This window comes from Perissodus microlepis, chromosome 11 (genome assembly GCF_051167445.1).
Source record: "Perissodus microlepis isolate ML-2025 ecotype Zambia chromosome 11, ASM5116744v1, whole genome shotgun sequence".
Taxonomy (NCBI): Eukaryota; Metazoa; Chordata; class Actinopteri; order Cichliformes; family Cichlidae; genus Perissodus; species Perissodus microlepis.
The window spans coordinates 27,493,357-27,518,929 of record NC_140471.1 but is presented as its reverse complement, the minus strand read 5'-3'; the positions used below and the strand labels follow the sequence as shown (position 1 = coordinate 27,518,929).

Below are 25,573 nucleotides of genomic sequence, written 5' to 3'. Positions count from 1 at the left end.
TCTTTCCTTTTAAGGGTAGATTTTTTTACAGTTATTGCTATGCACCCTATAGAATCCAGTGTTTTATGTGCAGAAAACTGCCAGTAGCTACTGGGAAAAACAAAAGTCATCTTCCTTTTTTGGTTGCACAATGATTTTTCATTTTCCCAGAAGATTTCATACCCAGTGGCAGAAAGCTGCATGGTGAAAGCAAGGTTTAGAACCAATCTAAACACCAGGGGTGCCAGTATTATATTATGAAACCAGTAGTTAAATTATAATAAGTCCTTCCATCTCCTACCTCTTATCCAGTTCAGGGTTGTGTGGTAGCTTATCCCAGCTGACATGGGGCAAGAGGCAGGGTACGCTCTCGACAGGTTGGTTATCAGAGAGATAAGGAGAGACAACCATTCATGATCACGCCTTTGGCCAGTGTTAGAGTCACCCAGAGAGAGCCCACACAGGCATTTCTAGGACCTGTAGATCAAGTGTAGGTGTGTGTGAGTGCATGTGTGTATACACAAGTCAAACAAGACAGGGAAGCAATGATAGAGTCCTTGAATTATAATGCTACTCTAGATTATTTCAGTATAGAAAACAACAAAGTTACAATCTTCAAGCTCTACTGTGGGCCAACTCCTGAGGAGATTATTGATAGAAAAATAGGTGTTTTCTATCTTGTATTCAGTTTTCCTTTTACCATTTTAAGTTTCGTGGTTTTAGTTGATATTTTTTTTGTTTATTATCTGATTCCCACCAGCTGTGCCAGCTCCACCTCACTCTGTCATGGCAATTAGAGACACAGACACCTCTGTGCTGCTGCAGTGGCAAGAGCCCAAAGACAAAAACGGCATCCTGGGATATTATCTGTACTACAGTGAAGCTGGCAAACACAACTGGAAGACAGTTAACAACAAGCCCTTTGCTAAAAACAGGTATGTGGGTAAAATGTTAGTATGAATAAAATTAAGTTATAGTGACAGTCAAAATGATCTAATTTCATAGGCCATTTACAGATAATTGTAAGTGATATGCATGATAAATAAAGGTTACTATAGTTAACAAAAACTAATATTAAAACTCACAGTAGATATAAAAAGAAATTGAATTAAATTCAAATAAAACACAAACTTTTTAAGTGTAAACAGATATGTTTCTTTAATTTAGCAGAAAAACTGAAAATAAAATCAATATTACTTTCAGATTTCTTTAGTCTTGCTTTTAGTATTGGTATAATTTGTTATGACAGCTTGTCTGGTGAGCCTTTGATGGGAATATTTATTGAGGCTTTAGACACCTAAGAGACTGCTTTCAAAAAGTTCTTTCTTTTCATTTTACATCTATAGTAATTGTTCTAAATCCTGCCTCTGGCCCACCTGACATTAATACTTAAAAAGACTAAAACTACACTGAAATTAGACTACAACTAAGTATGTTCAAACTGCAAAAGCTAACTGAAATCAGCAAATCAACTCTGGAAATGAACGGAATTAAAAACATAAAGTCAAAAAGAAATAGAAATGAATATCATAGAAAAGGCAGAACTACAATATATGTGATTTGAACATAATCTCTCCTCAGGTTTACAGTCCATGGCCTCAAGACTCAGAAGGACTACGTGTTTAGAGTAAAGTGTGTGAGCCGAGCAGGAAACAGCAGCTATTCAGATGAGTCTCAACCCATCGTGGTCAAATCAGCCATTTGTAAGCATGCCTGTCAGACAAAAACATAAAATACTAAATATTTTGTAAATATTTTGTAATTCTGTTATTGAGCATCTAACTCAGAGCACTTACACTATATTATAATCTTTAAATGGCAGTGAGTGCTGAGTATGTTCAGGGGTTTCTTTGGTATACAGTTGTGGTATGCATATGCTAATCATAGGCATGAATGTCATGATAATTTGAGATTTTAATGATTTCTTTTAACATCTGACATATTTCAACCTGGATATTTGACCACTCTTCTTGGCAGAATTGGTGGAGTTTAAATTGGTTGGCTTCTTGGCTTTTAAGTGGAGTTCACAAATTTTTAATAAGGTTGAGGCCAGGGCTTTGAGAAGCCCATTAGTGAAGTGTAAAGTTAGCCTAAGGGCAGCTACACATTTCAGTTGATCTTCAAGGTGTTGATTTTAGAGTAGGGGTTTCTGTCTTAGTCAACATCCTCTCCATGGTGATGTAGACCTCCAGCAGTGCCAGCTCCTGTGGCTTGAGACTCGGTGGTTCCTGGGTTGTCTTAAACATCCCAATCAGTTTCCTGTCATCTGAAGGTGACCGTTTGAGTCTTCTTCCAAGCAAAGTGATGATTCATCCAAATGAGTTGTACTTATGTACAGTTGTTTTTACTGATAATCTTAGAATCTGTTGCAGTTGTTTACAAACGGCTCCTTCACAACTTGTTTAAATCTGCAATTCTGCTTAGATCTTCACTGAAATCCTCAGATTTTCCCATGGGTCTGATCGGTCAATCGAATAAGTGCCGTCTAATAAATCATTTTCAATGCTAGAAAAGAGAAACTGCCAGCTGAAGTCAATCAAGATCACTAACGAGAAGTTAATCGGCCTTTGTATTGTCATTTAAAAAGACACTGTAGAACCTTCAGCACCACTTATTATACATTATTTAAGTGAATGTATGTATATTTTTCAGCCTCTATGTATAATTTTGACCATGTGTGGATTATAGAAAACCCAAAACAAATTCAAACTTCTGCCCTCAGTTATTAAAGATGTACGCTGTGAAAACACTCCACTCTGGATTTCTTTGACCTGGTCAATCATTAAAACCCCAAATTATCATGACATTCATGTCCATAATGTGTGTTTGTAAACTTCTCATCACAGTTTAATAATTTTTTTTGCTTTTTCTCAGCTTTCACTCAGTCTTGGTAGAATGGGTTTTTGTTTTTCACTGGTAGTTTTCATTTGCAGCCTCACGAGTCCTCCCCGTTAATGCATATGCATTGTAAAGCAGGACAATGAAAAGCTTCCAACATTCACCCTACATTTGTTATTTGGTGTCCTCCACATAGTTGCAGCATTTTAGGTAGCGCAAAATCATTTTTAGAAAATATTTAACAAAGAAGGCAGAGAAATCAAAGCTTGCATTAATATAGCACATCACTGTTCACTGCTCTTGTTATCATATCTAATGGAAATTGTGATCCTGTCACATAACAGTCTATATGTTTTGTCAAGTAAGCGCTACCAAATGACTAATCCGGTAGAGACTGACTATACATGAAAAGCCACTGACCCTTCTTGCAGTCTCAGATAATATGCTTTCTGCAGCCTGCAGTATAGTAGAGTTATGACTCATTTCACTTGGCACTCACTGTCAGAATAATCTCACATCTATTCTGCTACTCTACCATTACCTGTGGGATAATAGCTTGAATCCAATTCTTTGTGAGGAATGCATTTTTGTCAAATAGAATATGAGGTGAATATTTATTTCGTTATCATTGGAGAAAGTCTAATGTAGGCCTAGAGTTGTGAGATTGAAAATTTGGACAGAAGCTGTTGTCGGCCAGAGAGTTATTGGCATTTTTTGGTCTATTTAGCAAGAAGGAGTGCCTGCTGAGACTTTCTCATCTATATGTATTTTTTTCCCCAATTCCTTCTGCTTGTCCAGATGTTCCTTCTGCTCCCTCTGCCATCGTCCTTCTGCTATGCACTGGGTCAGAGATGGTTTTGGGCTGGAGGGCTCCGTTCTCTGACGGGGGAAGCCCTGTATGTGGCTACTATCTGGACCAGAAGGAAAAGGGCATGGAAATATGGAGAGAGGTCAACGTCAAACCTGTCAAAGAGCGCCAGTTCAAGGTGGGTAATACTGAAAGTTTTGGATCATTTCTCTGAAATTTAAGTGCTGACTTAGGTGATGGTCTGGTTACAGTTACAGACACAGGCACAGTTTTGGGATTTCAGTGAAATGTCTGCTGTCAACCAGACTGGCACAGAAAGCAGAGCAGACTTTGCAATGCAGTTTTTAAAGAGACCATTTTTCTCCATTTAAAATGATAAGTTAACATTAGAAATTCTTTATTTAACCCATTTTGGGAAATTCCTATGTCACAGGAGAATATAGTATTATTATTATTATTATTATTATTATTATTATTATTATTATTATTATTAATAATAATGATAATAATGTAAAATATTTTTTTAAAGAATATATGGACTGGTTCTTGTATCGCGCTTTCCTACTCTAGTGTTAGTATCTTGCTCAAGGATAGTTGGCATACAGACTGGAGCAGCCAGGGATCAAACTAGCAACCTTCCAATGCATAGACGACCTGCGCTACCTGTTGAGCTACAGATACCCTGACAAAGCAGCAATGTCAATACTCTTTGTAAATGAAAGGAAACATGATTACGTGCCAGACAGATATGTTGGATTGTAGAGTGTTATTGCATTTGCTTATCATCGTGGCAGCTGAGCTGAATCAGTCTGTTAGGTAAGGGGCGCGGCTGCTGCCTGTCCAGCAAGTGCTGTGGAGGGTGGTCAGCACTATCCATGATGGAGAGCAGTTTGTTCAGTGACCTCGTCACCACCACAGCCTTAAAAGTGTCCAGTTTACAGCCAGTCACAGAGTCGGTCTTCCTGATCAGTTTAGTCAGTCTGTTGTTGTCACCAGCTTTGATGCTTCTTCTCCAGCAGATCACAGTTAAGCAGACTGCACTTTCCACAGCTGACTGATCTCCAATATTTTGCTGCACATGTTGAAGGATCTCAACTTCCTTGGGAAATAGAGCTCATCCCCTTTTTATAGTCAATTTCTGTGTACAGCTGTAATTTTTTTAAATTAGAAAAATGTCAAACTGTTTGGATGGATTGCTTTTAAAAATGTCAAGACATCGGCGTCCTCTTTAGCATGCGGCACGATTTAGCACCAAGATTGGTTCAACACTGATTCCAGACTTGTCTGTGCTAATTAGCAGCTAAGACAGTAAGCCTAGAGCTTTAAGGTAGAATGCCAACATGGTAAAACTTATACCTGCAAAACAACAGCAGGCTGGTATTGTTTTCATTGTTGTTATTATGATATATTCATACAGTCATCAAACATTGTACAGTTAGTATGGACAGTATAAACAATACAAAAGTGCTAGTGTTATGCAGTGTTTCCTTATGTCAGCAGAAAACATGTTTGCATGTTTTCCACTTACTGACAGCAGCAGAAAAACAAAAAACATGCTGTTATACTTTTGATGAAAATAATAAAAAAAAAAAAGAATAAGTGCACAGAGAGATTTCTAGTCACTTACTAGTCCTTGCATTAAGGACTTTTATAATAATGACAATAATAAAAGTTATTTCTGGATTTTGCAGTTGCCTCTAAATAATGGCAATAACGGCCAAAGCTCCCTCGCACTGGCTGTGTCACTAGGCAACAAGCAGTGTCCATGGAGACCCAGAGGAAAGTTAAATCTTTAACCTGTCTCAGAGAGATTACAGGTGCTCTGTAATTAGACATTGTGCAAATGTGTTATGTGTGAGTGGCTGGTTTTGGCTCCTGGGAAAAACAAAGACAAAGCCAATTAGAACGAAAATGACTGTGCCACCATAAATCAAGATTAGCCCCGCGTGTTGCAAAGTGCAGACTTTTGAGGATTGGAGACCCCTTTTGCTGAAGAAGAAACCCTGTGATGAGAACATGCAGCGCCCCCTTTTGGACTAAACAAGCCTTTTCAACATTACATCTTCAAGAAGCACAGAATCGGCATGAGCCTTCATTTGAATCAAGTTGCTGGCTTCCTGGATGCAAATTAGAGTCATTAGAACATCGATTGTGCTGCAATTTTGAGCTTTTCTGTCTGGAGCTGTACTCATGATTTTGGTTTGGAAGCTTATTTGCTTTAGCTGTCACAAAGGACCATCAGGAGCCCATTTTAAAAGACAAAAACATACTTTAACCTCCTGTTTTTCTCTCACTTAACTAAAACAAGTACACAGATTGCTCACTTAAGTAGAAGTATCAATAAAATACTGTACAACTACTGGTAAATGGACTGGTTCTTATATAGCGCTTTTCTACTCTTCTGAGCACTCAAAGCGCTTTACACAACTTGTGCATTCACCCATTCGCACAAGCACGTTGATCTAAGTAACATTCACACACATGGATGCATTGAGCAATTTGGGGTTAATATTCCCCTAGTCTGGACTAGGGGAAGCCAGGAATCGAACCACCAACCTTCTGATCAGTAGATGACCTGCTCTTTTTTTATTCTTCCTTTTTTAATGAAAAATCTTTCCTAACCTGCAAAATAACAACAAAAAAAACTTCAGATGAATACAGTGGAATAGAAAATAGGATATTTTACTCCTAAAATGTAGAGAAGCTGCAAAAGAAAAAATATGGATAAATTCAAATCTAGGTGAAGTACAGGTCATGTTTTCAGCCTTTCATCAGCCAACCTTGCAGATGCTTTGCTGATAAAACTCTCTGTAAAAAAAGGTGTCCCACTGGAGGATGGAAAATAGTTCTTTAATAATCACATGCATCCTGTTTGCCATCTAGTGGATGAAATTTGCAGTCATTACTTGGGATGGGCTTTATCTCAGTCTAATACCATGATTGTTGCTCCACCTAAGTGTGGTTAGAGGGGGATCGTTAGTTAATAAAGGGACTTGCAGACTGTTGCAGGCTGGATTGTCCAGAGAGCATTCTGGCAATGAGCACAGGGCCCATGCACCATCGTGCCCAGGGTTCTGTAGCTTGATGATCCGAGCATGGCAGCAGGTGTCGGGTGGCGTATTTTAGATGCAGTGAAGAAAGCTCTCCGTGGTTGTGTCAATTAGTTGCTGGTGGAGAGCTGAAAGTAGAAGCAGAGGTTCACAAGTGTTCACAGCGCCGATAAGGGCCTTAAAGTCTAAGTGGCTGTGAATAGAAAGATCAATGAGGCAATCAATAAGGCTGGTTCGCCTGTCTTTCCAAAGCAGAAGTGTCTGGGGACAGGCTGCAGAAAAATGCTGTGGCAGCATCTCCAGAGAAAATATGTCGTAAAATGCCTTCCTGAGTCAAGAGGCTTTAACTGTTCGATGAGGGAGCTTTTTGTCCCTGCTTGATGGGACATCGTATCCATGTTTTCAAGTACTTGGTTTTGATTTATATGAATAAAAGCTTTAATCACTGTTTGTGCCAGATAAATAACACTACACTGATGTTCTTAGAAACAGTATTAAAATAATTTAGAAAATCAATTTAAGGAAAACAAAAACAAATACAGCTTATAGAATGGCAATACTCAAGTAATATGTCAATAATAAATTATGTATTTACCAGTTTCATGACCAGGGAACAGCTTTGCTTTAACAATTGGGAAGATCTGAGTAATATTACAACTCAGTATTACAATAAGGTGCCATAAACGAATTTAATCACTCTATTACCCCAAGACACAGGTGCATTGTGAACTGTACTGTAAATGTTTCTGCAGGTTTGCAACCTGACAAGCGGACATTTCTACCAATTCCGTGTGTTTGCTGCCAACGTGGTGGGCATCGGGAAACCGTCTGAACCCAGTGAAGCTTTCCTATGTGAGAAGTGGACGATGCCAGAGCCAGGTGAAATTAAATTTCCGTTATGCATGCTTTACTTTTAAAGTACTTAAATGTTTAAATCATCTATTCTGCATTTTGTTTTGCTTATCGCTGGTTTACTTATGTGAGCAACCCTTTCACGCATGAATTAGCACATTGAACAATACACCCCTAACTTAATTAAAGACCCTAAACACTTCTTCCATCACAACACATATAGTTAGTGGCCCTTTTTCATATAATACCATTTATATTGGGATACAGTGCAAAGGTTGACCATAAATTAATTTGAAGTGGAAATTAACTGTAACCATGTCGTGTTTTTTTCAGCAGTAAAAACACTAACTGTAAACATGGTGATTTTATCTCTGAAGTCAGGCATCTCAACATGGGAGTCAACGGGGACTGAGTCACTTTTGAATCCATTAGTGGAACTGCAGCTATTAGAAGCTGGAAAACTGTTTTTTGGACCTGTCTTTGTTATGAATAAAATATATTCTTTATTTATTTTAAAGAGGATCCAGCTTACTGAAATAAATAACTCTGAAATGAAAAAGTCACTGAAGCAATAAATGACTAATGATGGAAATAATGTAGTATCTATATTTTTGTTAAATGAAACCAGTTAAAGTTTTAGCTTTATATTTTGACTCATTCTTAATGGAGTAACAATAAATAATAATTTTGTTGTTTTCTTACTTATGATTGACGTTAGACTGATGTGTCACCCACAGGCCTCTTTAAAGCTGATGGTAGACTCTACCATCAGCTTTGCATGATTCAAAATAACACTTATCTTGTATTTGATGCCGCCTCTCAGTTTATCCTCCATCTGAAACAGGCCAACTCAGCTTCCTTTCAGTCTTGTGATTGGCTGCCCCTTCCAAATAAATGCTTAGACATTTAACAGCTGTGGTGCGTGCAGGCCTGAAATGATTATTCTCAATGCAATAAAACAATTCCAACAGTAGAAAATATTTTTAGAGCAATCTGAAGCCTGTTGGCTACACTTAATGCAGGAGAGATGCGTTTTCAGCCCTGTGCGGTGTCTCCAGGCATTCCCTTTAGGTTACCTAGAGTCCAGAGTCGAGGCTCAGTAGATACCCCAGCCACTCTGACTCTGCTCATATCAGCTTTGTGTGCCATTAATATTGAAAATGGAAAAAGGCTCTCTCAAATGTGCCACTTTTAAAGCGCAGCTCGTTAATCTTGGCAAATGGGCTTTCCTCTGTGCCATTAATGATTTAAAAGTGACCCAAAATCATTAAGCAAATTAACTACCACATTCTGGAATGAAGTCAGTCGGGGTAGATTAAGGAAAGTCATTGTACTCATTTTGACTTTATTGTTATTTATAGTTTGCTCTGTAATGACTTTCCACTGTGACAAAGACGTGCTGTTTTTGTGTCTATGTACTTTTACCGAACTTTTCTGGCCTCACATTGTTGCCCTGCGTTCAAAGTCCATGATCTGTTCTCCTCTTTCTCAGGCTGCCCCTACGACCTGGAGATCAGGGAGGTGAGAAACGGCTCCCTGGTGCTCTTATGGGCTGCTCCACTGTATGAAGGACGAAGCCCCGTCACTGGCTATTTGCTCGAAATCAGCCAGGGTGACCAATCAGAGAACTGGACTGCTCTGAGTGAAAAAACTATTTCTGACACGCATTACAAGGTGAGCGAAGTATAAGCATGTTCAAAATTTAATCAGGTGACAGGGCAAGCGATGACGGTGTGGTTTAGCCTATGACTGGATTGTTATCAGTGTAAAAATGATCTCTGACCTCCATACCAGAATTTCATTACTTTGTGAGTCTGGGGGTAAAAATGTTTAAATGATTGTGATGAATTATGACAGTGCCTGTTAAATATTTGATGTGTTTCTAATGGCATCCAGGTGTCGGGACTTCAGGTGGGTGAGACCTATCGTTTCCGTGTGTCGGCTATCAATGAGGCTGGCGTGGGTCATGCCTCTCTGCCCTCTGAGCCGGTGATAGCTCAGACACAACCAGGTAAGCTTCTACACAAACTATACAAATTAAAATTCCTATGTGTATGTAATAATAGGAAAACTGCACACTTGTTTGTTGTTTTTGTTGAGTTTTTAAAAAGGAACAAAAGGTTATATGCATTAAATCGGCGATCGTGGCTCAAGAGTTGGGAGTTCGCCTTGTAATCGCAAGGTCGCCGGTTCGAGCTCTGGCTTGGACAGTCTCGGGCGTTGTGTCCTTGGGCAAGACACTTCACCCGTTGCCTACTGGTGGTGGTCAGAGAGCCCGGTGGCGCCAGTGTCCGGCAGCCTCGCCTCTGTCAGTGCACCCCAGGGTGGCTGTGGCTACAATGTAGCTTGCCATCACCTGTGTGTGAATGGGTGGATGACTGGATGTGTAAAGCGCTTTGGGGTCCTTAGGGACTTGTAAAGCGCTATATAAATACAGGCAAAAAAAAAAAAAAAATTTTAATGAGAAGACTAAAGAAGATCTTAGCAAAGATCTCAAATTCGTCTGTCAGATATGAAGGAGGAGTCAGGAGATGGTTAACCCAGCTTAGCATAAACACAGGGAACAGGAACAGCTTTAGCTCTATACAACAAAGCAAACAAGTGGATTTCCTAGAAATAAATCAATAAAAATACATTTTATTTTCATTTTATATCCAGCAAAACATGCAGTACTTTACACAGAGTCAGAGTTCCTTGTAATTTGTTTAAGTAGACTTGAGCTGTAGCTCTAAGGCTTTGTGGAAGGACAGTATATGACAATTATGTCCTTAAAAAATTTGAAAAGTCCAGCAAAGACCTGACACGGCCGGAGAGATGGATCCACCCTTTCATTTGATCCTTAAATCCTTTCAGAAATTACTCCATGAAAGAGTGGCTGTCAGAACTCATTTTTAAAGACAGAAAACAGGGCGAAAAGACTGAGACGTGCCAAGAGCTTGTCAAATTTGATTCACATCACGCCAGATTTTGATCCACTAAAATTATAGATTTTGATGGATTTTAGTGGTAAGCTACTCTCAGCTGCTCTCTTATGCTCATGGGGTTGCCACAGCAAGTAGCTAAACATATTATGTTTGACAGATTTTTATGCCAGATATCCTTCCTTATGGAACCCCCAAGGGATGTATGTCTCGTCCCAAATTCCAACTGTGATTTTTCATTTGTTAGGCTAATGTGTAAATCACTGCACTTTGGAGCCAGCATGGAGTGTCTGATTGGCAATAGCTTAATTTTTTTCAGCATGACAATGATCCCGAACAGAATGCCAAAACACACAGTGGAACACTATCAGTCATGGATCAGCCCTCCCACAGCCCCGACCCGGACATTATTGAAGCAGTGTGGGATCATCAAAAGGCAGCCAACATCCAAAAAAGAGCTTGTCACTGTAGAAGTATTCCTGAAGTCCACTTAAAGAAAGCACACTAAAGCTTGCTTAAAAGAGAATAAACATTGATTTTTCAGGCTTCTTGAAATAGCACAAACTTTTGCCTTATCTAATGTGTTTCCATTTATATTCACACATTTCAATACATTCATGCCCTTATTTCTCATTTTCCTTGCAAAATATAAATGAGGAATGGACCAAGACTTTTGGATAGTGTTGTACACCCAAGCAGTGAAAAATATGCACTATCCAGCATATGCACTATGTTCAATTTGGTGCCACTAAATGGACTATTACTTATATAGTGGTATGCTGCTACAACACCAGAAGCACTGTAGAATAAAGTGAAATACACGACCCCTTCTAAGCAGGCTTCTTTTTCTCAGGCACCAAAAACATTGAGATTGGTGTGGATGATGATGGCTTCATATTTTTGGGATACGAAGCTGCTGAGATGAATGATGAGAGCAAATTCCTCTGGAGCAAAAATTACACAGACCCAATTGGTGCTGGGAGAGTGAGAGCAGAAACCAAGACAAATAGGTAGGTTTTTCATGTGCAATGTGGAGCAATCATTATTTTTTCAACAGCATTTATGAACGGGAAAGTGTGTTTGAAGTTAAAAAAGGTAAAAAAGACTCGGTGCATTTCAGTTTCATATTCAAATAACCACTTGATACAACCGAGGTATAAAAAAGAGCATCGCTGTACACACAACACCACGAGGCTTGAACCAGATAGGCTTCAAGTAGGAGAAGACCACACCAGGTGCCACTCGTGAGAATAGGAAACTGAGGTCAGGACTCACACAGGCTCAACATTGGAAGACAGAAGATTATGAAACAGTGTTGGTCTGATGAGGCTGGATTACTGCTGCGATATACAGATGGTGGGTCAGAATTTGGCATGAACAGCATAAGCCCACCCATCTTCTGATAGCTGCTTTCAGTAGGACATCACGCCATGTCACAAAGCTCAAATCATCTCATTCACCAGAGCTCAGTTCAATAGCGCATGTTTGAGATGTGGTGGAATAAGACAGCTTCAGCATCTCTGTACATGCATCTGTTTGTTTTTCATTGTCTGTCAGGTCAGTCCTCACCTTCGCAGACCCCTCTGAGGAGGATCTGGGTCTCTACACGGTGAACATGAGCGACAACCCTCAGCAGTCGTCCAGCTACGATTTCACAGCTGAAGGTAAAGTGGTAAACTTGCTAGCTTCCCTTGCCCCTTTCTAAATGTAACACTCATCAGAATATAAAATGTTCAGTTGTCTCTTGCGTTATTGAAGAAGCTGACAGCAGCAGGAATATACAGAGCCTTTAATTTTAAGCTTTATCAAGCTTTTCTCGCAAGCGAGTAATTATTCTGCTCACAGCCGCTTCCACAAGGTCACTCGCCCTGCAAAGCAGATGTTCTCAATCGATCTTGATCTTCAACTATTGCACTATTCACTAGTACTTTGACAATACAACCGCATTATGTAACCCGTGTTCAAATCAAACTATAATTAACCTTGAGTTTCTGTTGGACTTTTTTTTTCCAGATCTTGAACGGCTCAAAGAACTCAGTTGGCAAGTCAGAAATCCGTGTACGTACTGCTAAGACATAATATATGAGGAAGAGCTCACATTGTGCTATCAGCTTATTTTAATCACTGGAATTAGTGTTATTAGTATTTATTCATGACATATTGATCACTTAATCTGCCTTTAATTTATCTTTGGCAGTGATTGCACTGAAGTCGGCCTGGCAGGTGGAGGTTTCTGAGAAAGGCAGTGTACGGCTTTGGCTTCAAACTGAGAGTCTGAGTAATGCAGCTGAGCTCCGTCTAATCTTCAATGACCGGGAAATCTCCAGCACGCCGGTAAGAGCCACTGATCTGGTTATCCTGTGTCCTTGCCAATTTGAGAGTTGAGGAGTTCACAAACCCTGAGAAATACTACCATTGCTGACCTTTAAATGGTTAAGCATTGTTAATGTAATGATCTGCCAATGGGCCACTTTTTAAGCTGCTGAAGGTTACTCTATTAGTGTTGAACTGCAGTTTATATCACCTGTGCCAGGTTAGTTTTGGGCCAGCCCACATCAATATCTGAGGAATTCAGTTTGACAATCTGCCGAAATGAGTGAGTAGAGGTCACTTGTGATCTTGTTTGTCTAGGAAACATCTTATTTGAGTGAAGTGACTTGGAAATATTTGCATGAAAGCCATAATAGGAGGTCATCACATTAAAATAAGGTGCTTCATCCTTTACGAAAGAAAAGATATCGGTATCCCGTAATCCAAAGGAATGCACAGTCTGGCAGTGCAGGAAGACACATGTAACTAACAAATCTGCTGATATGTTCTGAACTTTCTACAATTTGTTAAAACTACAGGCAAACTATGAAGGTTAAGCTTCTATATCAAAATGGGCTTGTGATGAAGTTGCTGCTGTGTGTGAACATTTAAATTAAATGGTAAGAAGAACATATGGGGCAAAGTATCAAAGATGAGCTTTTTTGTAGTCCGTCTTCTGGGTGTTGTCATTTCAACACAGCAGACCCAGATTAGAAATGAGTGCAGTTGGAATCTCTGCACATTCAAGACTCTTCTGTGAAGTCCTTAATTTTTTTTGCATCTTTGTTGACACACCTCATGACATTTTCAATCAGGATCAAGACGTGATTGGGAAAAGGAAGGAGGTTTTTGGATTTTTGACTAAAAGCTCAGTGTTGTCATGAGATTTTTGAATGATTTGGTTCCAAATTTCTGGGCGTGTAAAACAAACTACCAGATATGAAATGCTACAACACGTCACTAATTACACAGTAATTTGGTCATGGTTTAAATTAAGGGTTATCTGTGGTGATCTGTGATGCTGTACAGACATGCTTGTTCACACTTTCAAATTCTTCAAGTGGCCACAAACCAGATTTACAGCTTTCCGTTTCTGCTATGTAATATAGAATACATTTGAATCCCCGGGTAGTGACATCAAAGCTTGCTGAAAATTCCCCCCTTTCATGCTCACGATGTGGGAAATTTGCAGATGTCATGAAACCCTACCGGGTGAAAATAATCAGGTGTAGGCGCAAGCATCTGTGTTTATGACAAGTCAGTGTGAATTCAAAACAGCAATTACTGTTTAAACGAACATCCTGAGATGCAGGATGGTGAGGCTATCAGCAAAGATGAAGAGCAGGTGTGCGCGGCTACAGACAGACTATTTTACATAGTCTAGGAGAAAGATCAGCTTAGGTGAATGTGGGGTAAAGAGCCAACATCTGGGCAAGGCACATGAAACAAATTTGGACAATGTTCTTCAGGAAAATATAATTTAGAGTAGTAAATCTATAGTTAAAACATTAACATAAACTAATGTTACCTTCTAGTGCAAGAAGAAATAGCTCTTTGAAATTTTGAAATCTGGTATATTAAGAAAAATGTTCCTTTTTCCTTCCTATGACACAACTAGTTGAAATATATTACAGTCACCCGACAATTGATTAGACTCACCTGTCCATTAATGCAAATATCTAATCAGCCAATCACATGGCAGCAACATACTGGCTTTAGACCTGTAGACATGGTCAAGAAAACCTGCAGAAGTTCAAACTGAGCATCAGACTGATGAAGAAAGGTGATTTAAAACCCTTGTGTTGTTCTCGGGTCGAAAATGACCCCAGGTGTATGGCAAACAAGCGTATGGGAATCCCGAGGACATTAAGTGACTTAGAATGTGGCCATGATTGTTGGTGCCAGGCAGGCTGATTTGAGTATTTCAGAAACTGCTGATTTACTGGAAGTTTTCTTTGCAACCATCTCTAAGGTTTACAGAGAATAGTCCAAAAAAGAGAAATATCAGTGAGCGCCTATTCTCTGGACTAAATACTTGTCGATAACAGAGGTCAGAGGAGAATGGCCACACTGCTTTGAGCTGATAGGAAGGCAACAGTAGCTAAAACAACCACTTGGTACACCACAGCCTACCTAAGAACACTTGTTGGCCATGTCCTTCCCTTATGACAGCAGTATCCTCTTATGGCTCTTTTCAGCAGTTCTCTCTTTATCTCAAGCTGTTTCTTAAACATGACCATGACTTCTCTGTACTTAAATGACCTCCCCAGTCACCAGAGCTCAAGCCAATAGAGCACCTTTGGAATGTGATGGAATGGGACATTTACATCATGGATGGGTCGCCAACAAATCTGCAGCAACTGCGTTATGCTATCATGGCAATATGGACCAAAATCTCTGAGAAATGTCTACAAAATATTGTTGAGTCTATGCTATGAAGAATCAAGGTAGTTCTGAAGGTGAAAAGGAGCCCAACCACACACTGGCAAGGTCCAGTTAATAAAGTGCACAGATAGTGTATATCCACACACATCCATTTTTTAACTATTTATCCATCCAGGGTCATGGAGGCCTAGACCTTATGTCACATAAGGGTCAGGGTTTAAAAAGAAAGAAAGAAAATTTCTGTCTCAGTAACTATTTGCAACAAAAACAAGGAAGCAAAAAAGCTATTTCAAAAAGATCCTTACCCTATTATTGATAAACTGATGTAATGTTAATGTAATGTAATGAGAGACCAAATATGGAAAATGTAAAAGTGCAATTCAAAGTCAGATCGCCTAAAATAAAGAAACATTATAATCATAAAGGAACATAAACTGAATGTGAACAAACTTATATGTGTTGTGACACTGAGCACAGAATAATCAGTGCTGCCATTGTAGTTATTGAACCGTGCATTGATGTGTGCACAGGGAGAAAAACAAATACAAGGCAGCATATTTATTGCGTTTTCACAACTCTGTCGGCTACATTTTCTTTGCCTTGGTTTGTTTGCCGCTGCTTTATATTCAGCAGCTTCCATTTATCGCTTGTATTTCATTTTCATTTATTCCATTATTTCCCAATATCAGAGTTCCATCTGAACAGCACTGATTACGCGTTATTTCTAAATGATCACAGCTGAGGTTTGTGAATTCAAAAGCCATTTAGCTGATTAGGGCCCTTAGGGTTGCCATACATCACAAATCACATCCACCACTGAGGCCTATCAACATGCAAGGCATACACTTATCTTGATGAGCATAAAAGCCATGAAAATGAGCTCAAAGGCTGTTTTCTCTGTGTCACTGTTTGTTTGCGTGTTTGCATGTGTTATAGAAAAAAAGAAGAAGTATTTCATCTTCAGTGTGCACATGGCATTTCAGATGCTTTTATGTGACTGTTTCATGATGTATTCTCTCTGTACGAGGAGCCATCTATAAGGTAGTTGCAAGCAGCACGTCCACCTGCCATCTGGGATCATCTGAGCTGATGGGTGTGCTGTATGTGTGGCAACATTTGTTTGCTTTTCTGCAGCACCGCAAGATCAGCTTTGACAAGGCCAAAGGTTTGGTGGAGATACTGTTTGATCAGCTCTCTCAGGAGGATGAGGGCTCGTACACGGCACAGCTGAGAGACGGCCGCGCCAAGAACCAGTTCACTTTGGTCTTTGTGGATAAAAGTAAGTCATTCTCTCATATTAAGTGAGTAGTGCTAAATCTGAGGACCGATAAACAAGGACGAGCTGCACAGAAAAGCAGGCATGTCACAAAAGGTACTTAATGAATAAATAAACACGCTACTGCAAAAAAACCAAAATGCAGCCTTAACTAAAATACATCTCCCTCCCTTAATAATTTAGAAACACAGAAACACACATAAAAGGGTGAAAACCATTCAACAATAATACAAAAATAATGATGCAAACATCTCAGATAACTTATATTATTTGCAATGCAAAAATAAAAAGCTCAAAAAAGCTAATGGGAACTGTTTATTCCAGATTTTCTCTTCACTTTTACACCACACCCCCACTCAGTGAGTTTTACCCTCATGCGCAGGTCATCGAGAAGTGGAACAGAAAATGGAAAACTTGTTGAACATGTTGGTTGTGGAGAGAAGTTGACGTGCTATGATCTGAAAAGGTGGTGATGCAAAAGCGCATTCAAAAACATGTCTGCTGATATTTTTTCGTGCAGCTTTAGGTGATTTATTTAATAGTGCTTAGATGTAAAAATTGGATTTTATTTGCTGATGTGTGCCATGTGTGTCTATATTGATAAAGGATATATAAACACAGATATTATATCCCTTACAGCAGCGGTCCCCAATCTTTTTTGCGCCACGGACCGGTTTATGCCCGACAATATTTTCACGGACCGGCCTTTAAGGTGTCGCGGATAAATACAACAAAATAAAACTAGTACCGGTACCGGAAAAAAGAAGATTTATTCATAACACACGTGAAAAGACCCAGGAAAACCGAGTTAACGATAAAAACAATAACAAAATAACGCTGAAAACCGATAAAAACCCTGAAAACCATACATTTCACACCTGAGCCTCAACTCTTGCGGCCCAGTACAAACGTCCGAGGCCCGGGGGTTGGGGACCGCTGCCTTACAGTATAAATACAACTTCAACAGGTTGAAATCACTTCTCATCTGATTAAATGTCATTTCGATCTTGTTTGGGTTCATTCTTGCACTCAGTCTGACGCTGTCTGTGTCTCTGTCAGAGTTTCGTGAGACGCTGGCCTTGGCTGATGCAATCCGACATGATAACAAGAGGAAGACTGGTAAGAAATCCTCCACACATCAAAAACAACTAATGCAATCAGAGCCGACAATCAAGGACCATCACGACAGCCAGTGGCGCAGATATTCTATGATGACTGTTTGACTTAATGCTGAGAAATGTCTTTGTGAACTGATCTTATTCATTCAGTGATGCCTTGTTGCTTTAAAAGACTTTTTTATCTCATTCCAAGGTGAAAGCTAATAGTTGCAACAGGCGTTCATAATCGCTGTATTGATGAAACATATTAAAATTAGAGAGTTGCATAGAGAGAGACATGAAGCTTCCTGTGCCGCTGAATTCTCTGTTTTCATCACCTGAGCTCTGAGACCTGATACGAGAGGTTCTGCTCTAAAACTCTTTTGTGTGTAGAGGCCAATGTCCCAGTGTCTGCTTGTGTAAACAGAATATCTCAAATCAAATCCACTATTCAAAGTCCACGTTAGACCCAAAGTCCACAGAACTCATTCTGTCTATTACAAGCAGAATACTAAGCTATAAAAGAAAAACCAGCTGGGGAAATCTTTCCTGCAGTATGTTTCCTGATTAAATCATACCATAATTCATATTTCAGACACCTACCACTGTGCGTGTACTGAACATACTGTTATGAATGATGTGTTTTGAATAAATTAAATGATCAGTATGGATGGATAATCATTTGTTTTGTTTTCCAAGGTCCTTATTTCCAGGAATTCTTGTCCTGGAGTGTAAATGAGGATTGTGAATTAATTTTGAAGTGCAAGGTACTTTTCTATTTTTACATATTATATGTCCGAATACTGACATATCTCATTTATACTAACCACCAGAAAATAGTGCTACTATAACCATTTTAGTAGTATTATGCTAACTCTGTTATCACTTATTGACTAATGTTTGTCACATCAACAATTTTAAGTCTGAGCTGTTCCAAGCCTTCTTGCCTTTTTCTTTCTGTCATTCCACTTTAATCTGTCCAAAGAGGGCTGTTTCATCAGTTAGCTGATGGTTTTCACCTCGTAGTGATTAATAAGCACAATGTGGACAAAAGTACTGGGATACACAGGAGTTGCTAGGCCATGGAAACACATGCAATGAAGCTCCTAATACAGAGTTTTATGCTGATGTTGATGCCAGAAGAGGTTTGAAACTCAGTTGTTGGGTCAGTAGGACACCACGTGCTTTATTAGTTAGTTTCTTTGGTTCCTTTAAGCTTCCATGTTACAATAATACCACTTACAGCTGATTGTGTTATATGGAAGAAAAGTGAGGTCTTTTCTTCCACAAAGGCAAAATGTATGGCTAGGTGCTTAATTTTATATTCATGTGTTTCAAAGATGTGGCTCAATACTTTTGTCCATAAATTGCAAATGTATTAGATCATCACCCAATATAAGTTTTATGCCACAGCTGCACCAAAGCATTTTTCTGTAGATCTCCATCTACCAGTCTGTGGAAGCTCTCAAACTAAAATGATATTTTTAATGCTATAATATAATTCTTGTTGTTATTCATGAATTTTCAGAATTACTGGTTTTAGAAAAAAAGCTAAAAAAAAAAACATTTTTTTATTAAAATGCCAAATTACAGTTATTTACTTGCATTTCTGAATGAAAAAAATCATTTTAGTGGTTGAATGTTTTACTTTCTAATTTCAAATGTGGATATGAACATAAAATTAAACATAAAAATGGTTTATTTGCCAAATAAAAAAACAACAATTTTTAGTTTCAAATGAGTTTTTGACAGATTTTTTGAATACTTGCGTTTTCTTGTTTTTATGATAAGTACTCTACTACATTTGTTAAGCACTGTATTTGCTCTAGTGCAGATGTAGCCTAGACCTTGATAAATTGTGTGCCTACCTCCTGGATCGTGTTCTTCATTTGGATAGATGTTTGTTTGGATGAGGTCATTTTTAATCATTTAAAGGATTCAGTGATGAACCACCTCTCTGCCTTTTAATGTGGCTGAATTCACCGGTGATCATTCTTTGTTTTGTTTTTTTATCAGAACTAACTGAACTGTTTGTCTGGCCACATTGGTTGTTCTTGTTTCTCTGTAGCAGACTTGTTTTATTTTTGCATTTTTGGACAGCCTGTTTTACTTGAGAGCTATTTTAGCCAAATGTTACAGACTTCATAGCCACAGCTTCCCAATGCAAATGTGAAACTTGTTATCGTCTACATCTTTTGTATTCACTTGTGAAGAAAGAGTGAAGGAACATTTCAACCTCTGCAGTCCCTGAAAGTTTATTCAATTTCTTACATTAAAACTGAAATTATTTAGGCACATAATTATCTTCATATAACTCTAACTTGAATGGATTTTGGCAGTCTAGAGTGACTGAAAAGAAATGTGACAGTATAATAACATATGAGCCTCCTTGTAACCCAAAGCTAAAATACTAACATAACCCAAACAAGATGAAAGGACCCACAATTTTGCACCAGCTTTCGAGAACGCTTTGTGCTGTTTTTACAGGTGTTGTTTATCTCTCCTGACGCAGGTGACAAATGCAAAAAAAGAAACATCTCTCAAGTGGTTTAAGGATGGTTTGGAGGTGACTCAGGTTGCGTATGATCCATCATCAGGGGTCAGCGTGCTTACTATCCCACAGGTATGCATAATGATTGTGTCCTGTTCTATTTTCAGATAAGGCAAGTATGAATCATCACACTGTAGCTGATGTAGAGAGCGAAAGGAGATAAACAGAGTGACAGCTGACATTTATAGGATTAGTCTACATGAGTCTTAACCTTGAGATGAATCAAGATTCACCTTGAAGTGAGCATTGCCCTGGAAATGCCTCTTAATCAAATATTTGGTTCTCACAGATATCACATACTAAATGGTGAATGTTCTGAATATGTTTAACTTTAACACAGTAGATGATTTTTTTCCGCCTCAGGTTACAAAGAAAGAGGCAGGCTCATACAGAGCTGTGGTGTCAGACGGGAGAGGAGAAGATGTGAGCACCTTGGACTTGCTGGATGAAGGTGATACTTGATTTTCTAGCCAAACAAATATTACTAATTTTTGTGTTATTTGATTTATCATGGAAATTAGTCATTTAAAATAAAATATAAAAATCTATTTGAATATGGATGATTGTTTTTTTTAATTTGCAGAGTATGACAAGCTTCTCCAGCACCTGAGTAAACAGTGCGGTAAGTGACACGTATTCAGAAGAACAATCTTGGTGAAATGTGCCAATGGCTTGTTTTCTACATCAGGTGAGCTGTGTCGGGATGGGGATAATACACCTGAAAGCCATGTTGATTAGCTGTTCCGTGCCCAGAATATTAATGTGCCGAGCACCCCAGATAACAAACACTTTGTTTTGAATTGCTAAAATATATCCAAAATGTGCTATTATATTAATCGAGAGTCCCACCCCCATACAGCATTATCAGCCAGCTCACTGAAGATTCAGAGCACCGGTGAAGGCTTCAAGCTCTACTGCTCACTTAAATACTACATAAGCTTCCTGAAGACCAGCTGGTACTTCAAGTGAGTTCACAAAGAGAACACTTCTCTGATCTAACGTCCAATACCTGCTTCAGACATATAACTATTTTAAATTAATTCAAGCTCTGCAACAGAGCAGCCAGCTTTTAAAAAATAAAAATAAATAAATAATTAAATAAATACATATATATATATATGTATATATGTATATATATATATATATATATATATATATATATATATATATATATATATATATATATATATATATATATATTATAATGAAGTAATTTTTAATCTAAAATACGCTGAATCTTCTTCCTAAATCCCAGAATTTGATACTTTCTCTATACATCTCTATATATCTATCCTGTACATCAATGCATGCGAAATAGCAGTGCTGTGATATTTAATAGCAAAGCAGTAAAAGGAAACAAGTTGCTCTATTAACCTCTGTTTATGCCATAAATACATTTTCAATGTAATGGATTGTAATAGTTGTAAGCTGTAATGGAGAATTGTGATATTAGTACCACTGTCCGATTACTTCATCTACCACTGCGTGATAATTTACCTCAACACTTGTTTTTATGGGAAAGTCTGAGGCTGCTTCCCTTACATGAACAGGCTGTAAAACGTCTAATAAAGTTCAACAGCTACATGTTAAAGACCTAAAAATAAAAGAGCCTTGATGTCTTTGATGTGTACATGCAAATCTGCACACTAAAATATCCTATTCATCCTCCTCATATGCTTTACAAAGAACATAGCCTGGAAACAGCCTTCAAATTCTTAAACTGCTAGCACCCCCTGCTGGATCATTCAATGATAACAGCAAATGAGAATATTTTAAAGGCTCCTTAACGCCATTTCATTTTTCATTAGTCTCTTTACACTAATCAGTGCTAAAAATGCTTTAGCTGTGATGTAAAGGAAATCATTTCTCACTGGCTGCCACACTGATCTAACATAACTGTATTATATAGTAACTTTAATATACGGCAGTACATAACTGTGTACATGCTCTTCTCCATGCTTAGAGAGAAGAGGATTGACGAGGAAGCCAGAACAAAGCCTGGCAGCAGCATGCAGAAGGTTTGGATTGAAATCTTCAACCCAACAGAGAATGATAAAGGAAAATACACATTGGAGATGTTTGATGGCAAAGAGACACACAAACGGTTTCTTGACCTGTCGGGAAAAGGTGAGTGCAAATGTCATTTTAGTTTAAAGGTTTTAGATTGTGAGATCGTTTTTTCCCCAGATTTTTTAATGTGATTATTTTTCAAACATCCAACAGCTTTGGATGACGCTCTGTTGGAGCACCAGAGGTTAAAGTAAGTGCTACACCCAATGCACTAGATGAGATATGTAGGCTTTTACTGACACTGACAGAACAGTTTTCCAAAAGACAGAGGTTTTACTTTAAAACAGATTATCGTTGCCTGACACTGTGCAATGTCATTTTGATCTAACCCTTTGTTTTCTTCCCTCAGGCAGCTGGCCATTGCAGAGAAAAGTGAGTGATAGGTTATGTGTTAATCCCAGGACATTTCTTTCCGTGGCAAAGATTAAAAGATTCTACATCATATGCCAGCAGAGAGTTATTTTTGCCTTTTCGTTTCAGATCGGGCTAAAGTGACAAAAGGCCTTCCTGATGTGGTAGCCATTATGGAGGGCAAGGTACAATAACTGTTTAAATCTTGCATATGTGCTTCTCTCTGTGACCTGCCATTTCATGTCTTGTTTGCTCCTTCTCTTCAGTCTCTGTGTCTGACGTGCTACATTGACGGCGAACCAGCCCCAGAGATTTTCTGGCTTCGTAACGATAGGGAGATATTCAGCCAGGATCACTTTACAATCACTAAGGCGCCCAAGTGCAGCAGCATCACTATAAACAATGTCAACATGGAAGATTCTGGAAAGTACAGCATCTTTGTACGCAACAAGTACGGCTCTGAAACGGTTGACGTGACCGTGAGTGTTTACAAGCATGGGGAGAAACCTCCAGCTAATGCAGTGGAGTTGAGTTAGGACTCCAAACTGAGTCAAAAATCGATATTTCTGCAGGGAGTGAGGGTTTACCAAGATCTGCGCACATGTTACTTTTGAGAATTTCCTGCAAACAAACCACAGTATCCTCTACTCCAGGATTTGCTTCTACTTTATTTGATGTGTCTAGTATTTTGCTTAATGAAACTCTTTTCGGCTGATTATCTTATAAAATACCACTATAGTAGCCAGTGTTCTGCAGTAAACAATGGTAGCATTTTCTGTAAGCAATTAGATACATATAGATACGATATGTAATTGACATTACGGAGCTAGTTTGCTGGCTTTTACTTGCTCCACTAGCACTGAATTTGCACTGCATTTTATCATTTATCTGCTTTTGGTCATGCTGCCAGTTTCAACAAGTCTCACTTTAAGTGCTTTTGAAAAACCCTAAACTCTGATCTTAGTTTCCGTTGAAGCAGATTTGTATTTTGTGTGTGTGTGTGTGTGTGTGTGTAGTGAATAAAGGGATTTACAGCAATTTTTCTCTAGTGGATTACTTCTAAAATAGATTTTGCAATGAATGATTTCTTTTCCACTCTGGAAGCAAACAGTCCGCAGTGTCATTAACCTTTCTACTTTACCTCAGAGTTACATTAGCAGGCTGGAGACGTGAATGAGGTTCAGTTAAGGTCTGCATATTAGTCATGTTTGTGAAATGCTTTCATTTAGCATTTTCTTCTTTTCATCCTTAAACTCCTCTACGATTTGATATCCTTCTGATAAAAGGTTCGATTCTTTGTTCGTGTGCTCTTTTGCTGATTCAGATCCTTTGTCATAAATTGCAAGTGGAGCCTCAAAGAAGAATAGCTGTTCTCTTATAATACTAATGAGGATCAAAATAGTCAAGCTGTGAAATAGGCTGGCATGCCTTTTACTGCCAAGTCCATGTGTGATCTGCACAACTTTCACACCAGTGAAGCTCTTAAACGCTAAATTTACTGAATTTACTAAATTTACCAATATGAATTGACCTTTGGTGAACGCTGTGTCGCCACATAGGTATAAATGAACTCCAGGTTATTCAAACATGTGATTACTTCAGAGGACGTTGTTACTCATTAGACATAGCACTGGGAGCCTTATACCATCAAGTATAAGAAGGTGGGGCATACGCTAGCAATCTCCACATTGTGTTGAGCTTCACACAGCTGCCTCAGCCTTCCGCCACCTCAGTGAAGGAGAAGCCAGACCCTCTAAACAACATGGACTTCAGTGGAACGTGGCAGGTCTATGCTCAGGAGAACTACGAGGAGTTCCTCAGGGCCCTGGGTGAGAAAAAAGTTGGGCGGTAAAGAAAAAAATTGATTATTTTCAGTAGCTGAAGTTGTAGGTTATTGTGCATAAATTAACAATATACATGTGTTCTGCTTAACAGAGCTCCCAGAAGATGTCATCAAAGTGGCCAAGGACATCAAGCCAATCACTGAGATCAAGCAGAGTGGCAATGACTTTGTCATCACCTCCAAGACTCCTGGAAAGTCCGTGACCAACTCGTTTACCATCGGCAAGGAGGCTGATATCACCACCATGGACGGCAAGAAGATCAAGGTTACTCATTTTTATTTAACTTCTTTTTTTTATAAGAAATATTATCTTGAATACTAATTTACTTCAGGATGATGCAACTTTTGAGAGACTACAAAAATACTGTATTCTCATTATTCATGAATGATACTCATATTTAGTAAACTGCTCCATTGTGTGCTATGGCAACAGTACCACTGTTAAATTGGTCACTGATTGCTGCATCTGCTGCTTCTGTTTGACTAAAGTTCAGTCATCTGTGTCTAAGAATACTCCTCTCCCTACTGGAAAAGTAAAAGAAAATTACATGTTAATGGGCCTGAAGATCTGAAGGGTTTAAATTCATTTTCTTGTCTGTTTTGAGGGATTCATTATGTGTAATGCCTCTTCCATTGATCTGCAGTGCACTGTCAATATTGAGGGCGGCAAACTGGTCTGCAAAACTGACAGGCTCCGCCACATCCAAGAGCTCAAAGGAGGAGAGATGGTTGAGGTAAAGTCCACCTTACCAGAATTCAAACAAGCAGCAGTATGAAAAACCAAACAAACTATTTGCTGGATTATAATCTTAATATTGTCTGTAATTTTAAAGTGTTTCCTTTTCTTTATCCAATTTCAGACTTTGACTATTGGTTCGACAACTCTCATCAGAAAGAGCAAACGGATATAAACTTGGCAGCGAAGAAACCAGTGTCTATTTAAATAAAAGTGTTGATTAAAAAGAGCAGCGTGTGTCAGATTTCTGTCCCCTTATATTTGCAATGGTCTTCATGAGGTCATTGCTTTGTGAGGCCTTTTTTCTATGTCTAACGTGTTTTATAAAATATTAACTAGGTAAACAAAAGATATCCATGCAAAGAAGCATTTGATAAAAGTTGTGTTTGCCATGTCGGCTATATTGAGAAATGTGCTTGTGGCTTGACGTCCACACCATCCTCTAGTGGACTAGCGGGTCTATTGCACGCTATGCCGTGATACTGGTTTGGATAGTTCTGGGGGCT

At 38.7% G+C, this 25,573-nt stretch overlaps 2 protein-coding genes across 2 annotated transcripts in view; both read left to right on the top strand.

Annotated features, from left to right (window-relative positions):
- Positions 1–23,526, top strand: part of myom3 (myomesin 3) — a 71,362-nt gene extending 47,836 nt beyond the window's left edge. The window contains exons 16-37 of the mRNA XM_084943920.1: positions 740–914; positions 1,561–1,682; positions 3,616–3,803; positions 7,428–7,554; positions 9,020–9,201; positions 9,424–9,538; positions 11,302–11,458; positions 12,006–12,112; positions 12,462–12,506; positions 12,646–12,782; positions 16,278–16,422; positions 17,479–17,538; positions 18,216–18,283; positions 20,029–20,139; positions 20,431–20,518; positions 20,651–20,689; positions 20,927–21,032; positions 22,031–22,194; positions 22,291–22,327; positions 22,487–22,509; positions 22,618–22,673; positions 22,755–23,526. Of these exons, the coding sequence (XP_084800046.1) occupies positions 740–914; positions 1,561–1,682; positions 3,616–3,803; positions 7,428–7,554; positions 9,020–9,201; positions 9,424–9,538; positions 11,302–11,458; positions 12,006–12,112; positions 12,462–12,506; positions 12,646–12,782; positions 16,278–16,422; positions 17,479–17,538; positions 18,216–18,283; positions 20,029–20,139; positions 20,431–20,518; positions 20,651–20,689; positions 20,927–21,032; positions 22,031–22,194; positions 22,291–22,327; positions 22,487–22,509; positions 22,618–22,673; positions 22,755–23,024 (2,522 nt within the window). The 3' untranslated portion in view covers positions 23,025–23,526. The remainder of the gene's footprint in view (positions 1–739; positions 915–1,560; positions 1,683–3,615; positions 3,804–7,427; positions 7,555–9,019; positions 9,202–9,423; positions 9,539–11,301; positions 11,459–12,005; positions 12,113–12,461; positions 12,507–12,645; positions 12,783–16,277; positions 16,423–17,478; positions 17,539–18,215; positions 18,284–20,028; positions 20,140–20,430; positions 20,519–20,650; positions 20,690–20,926; positions 21,033–22,030; positions 22,195–22,290; positions 22,328–22,486; positions 22,510–22,617; positions 22,674–22,754) is intronic.
- Positions 23,527–24,158: 632 nt separating this feature from the next.
- fabp10a (fatty acid binding protein 10a, liver basic) lies at positions 24,159–25,296 on the top strand. Its single transcript, XM_084943921.1, has 4 exons — positions 24,159–24,317; positions 24,424–24,596; positions 24,976–25,065; positions 25,192–25,296. The coding sequence occupies exons 1-4, from the start codon at positions 24,251–24,253 to the stop codon at positions 25,240–25,242; spliced, it is 381 nt and encodes a 126-aa protein (XP_084800047.1). The 5' UTR covers positions 24,159–24,250; the 3' UTR covers positions 25,243–25,296.
- The last annotated feature ends 277 nt before the right edge of the window (positions 25,297–25,573 follow it).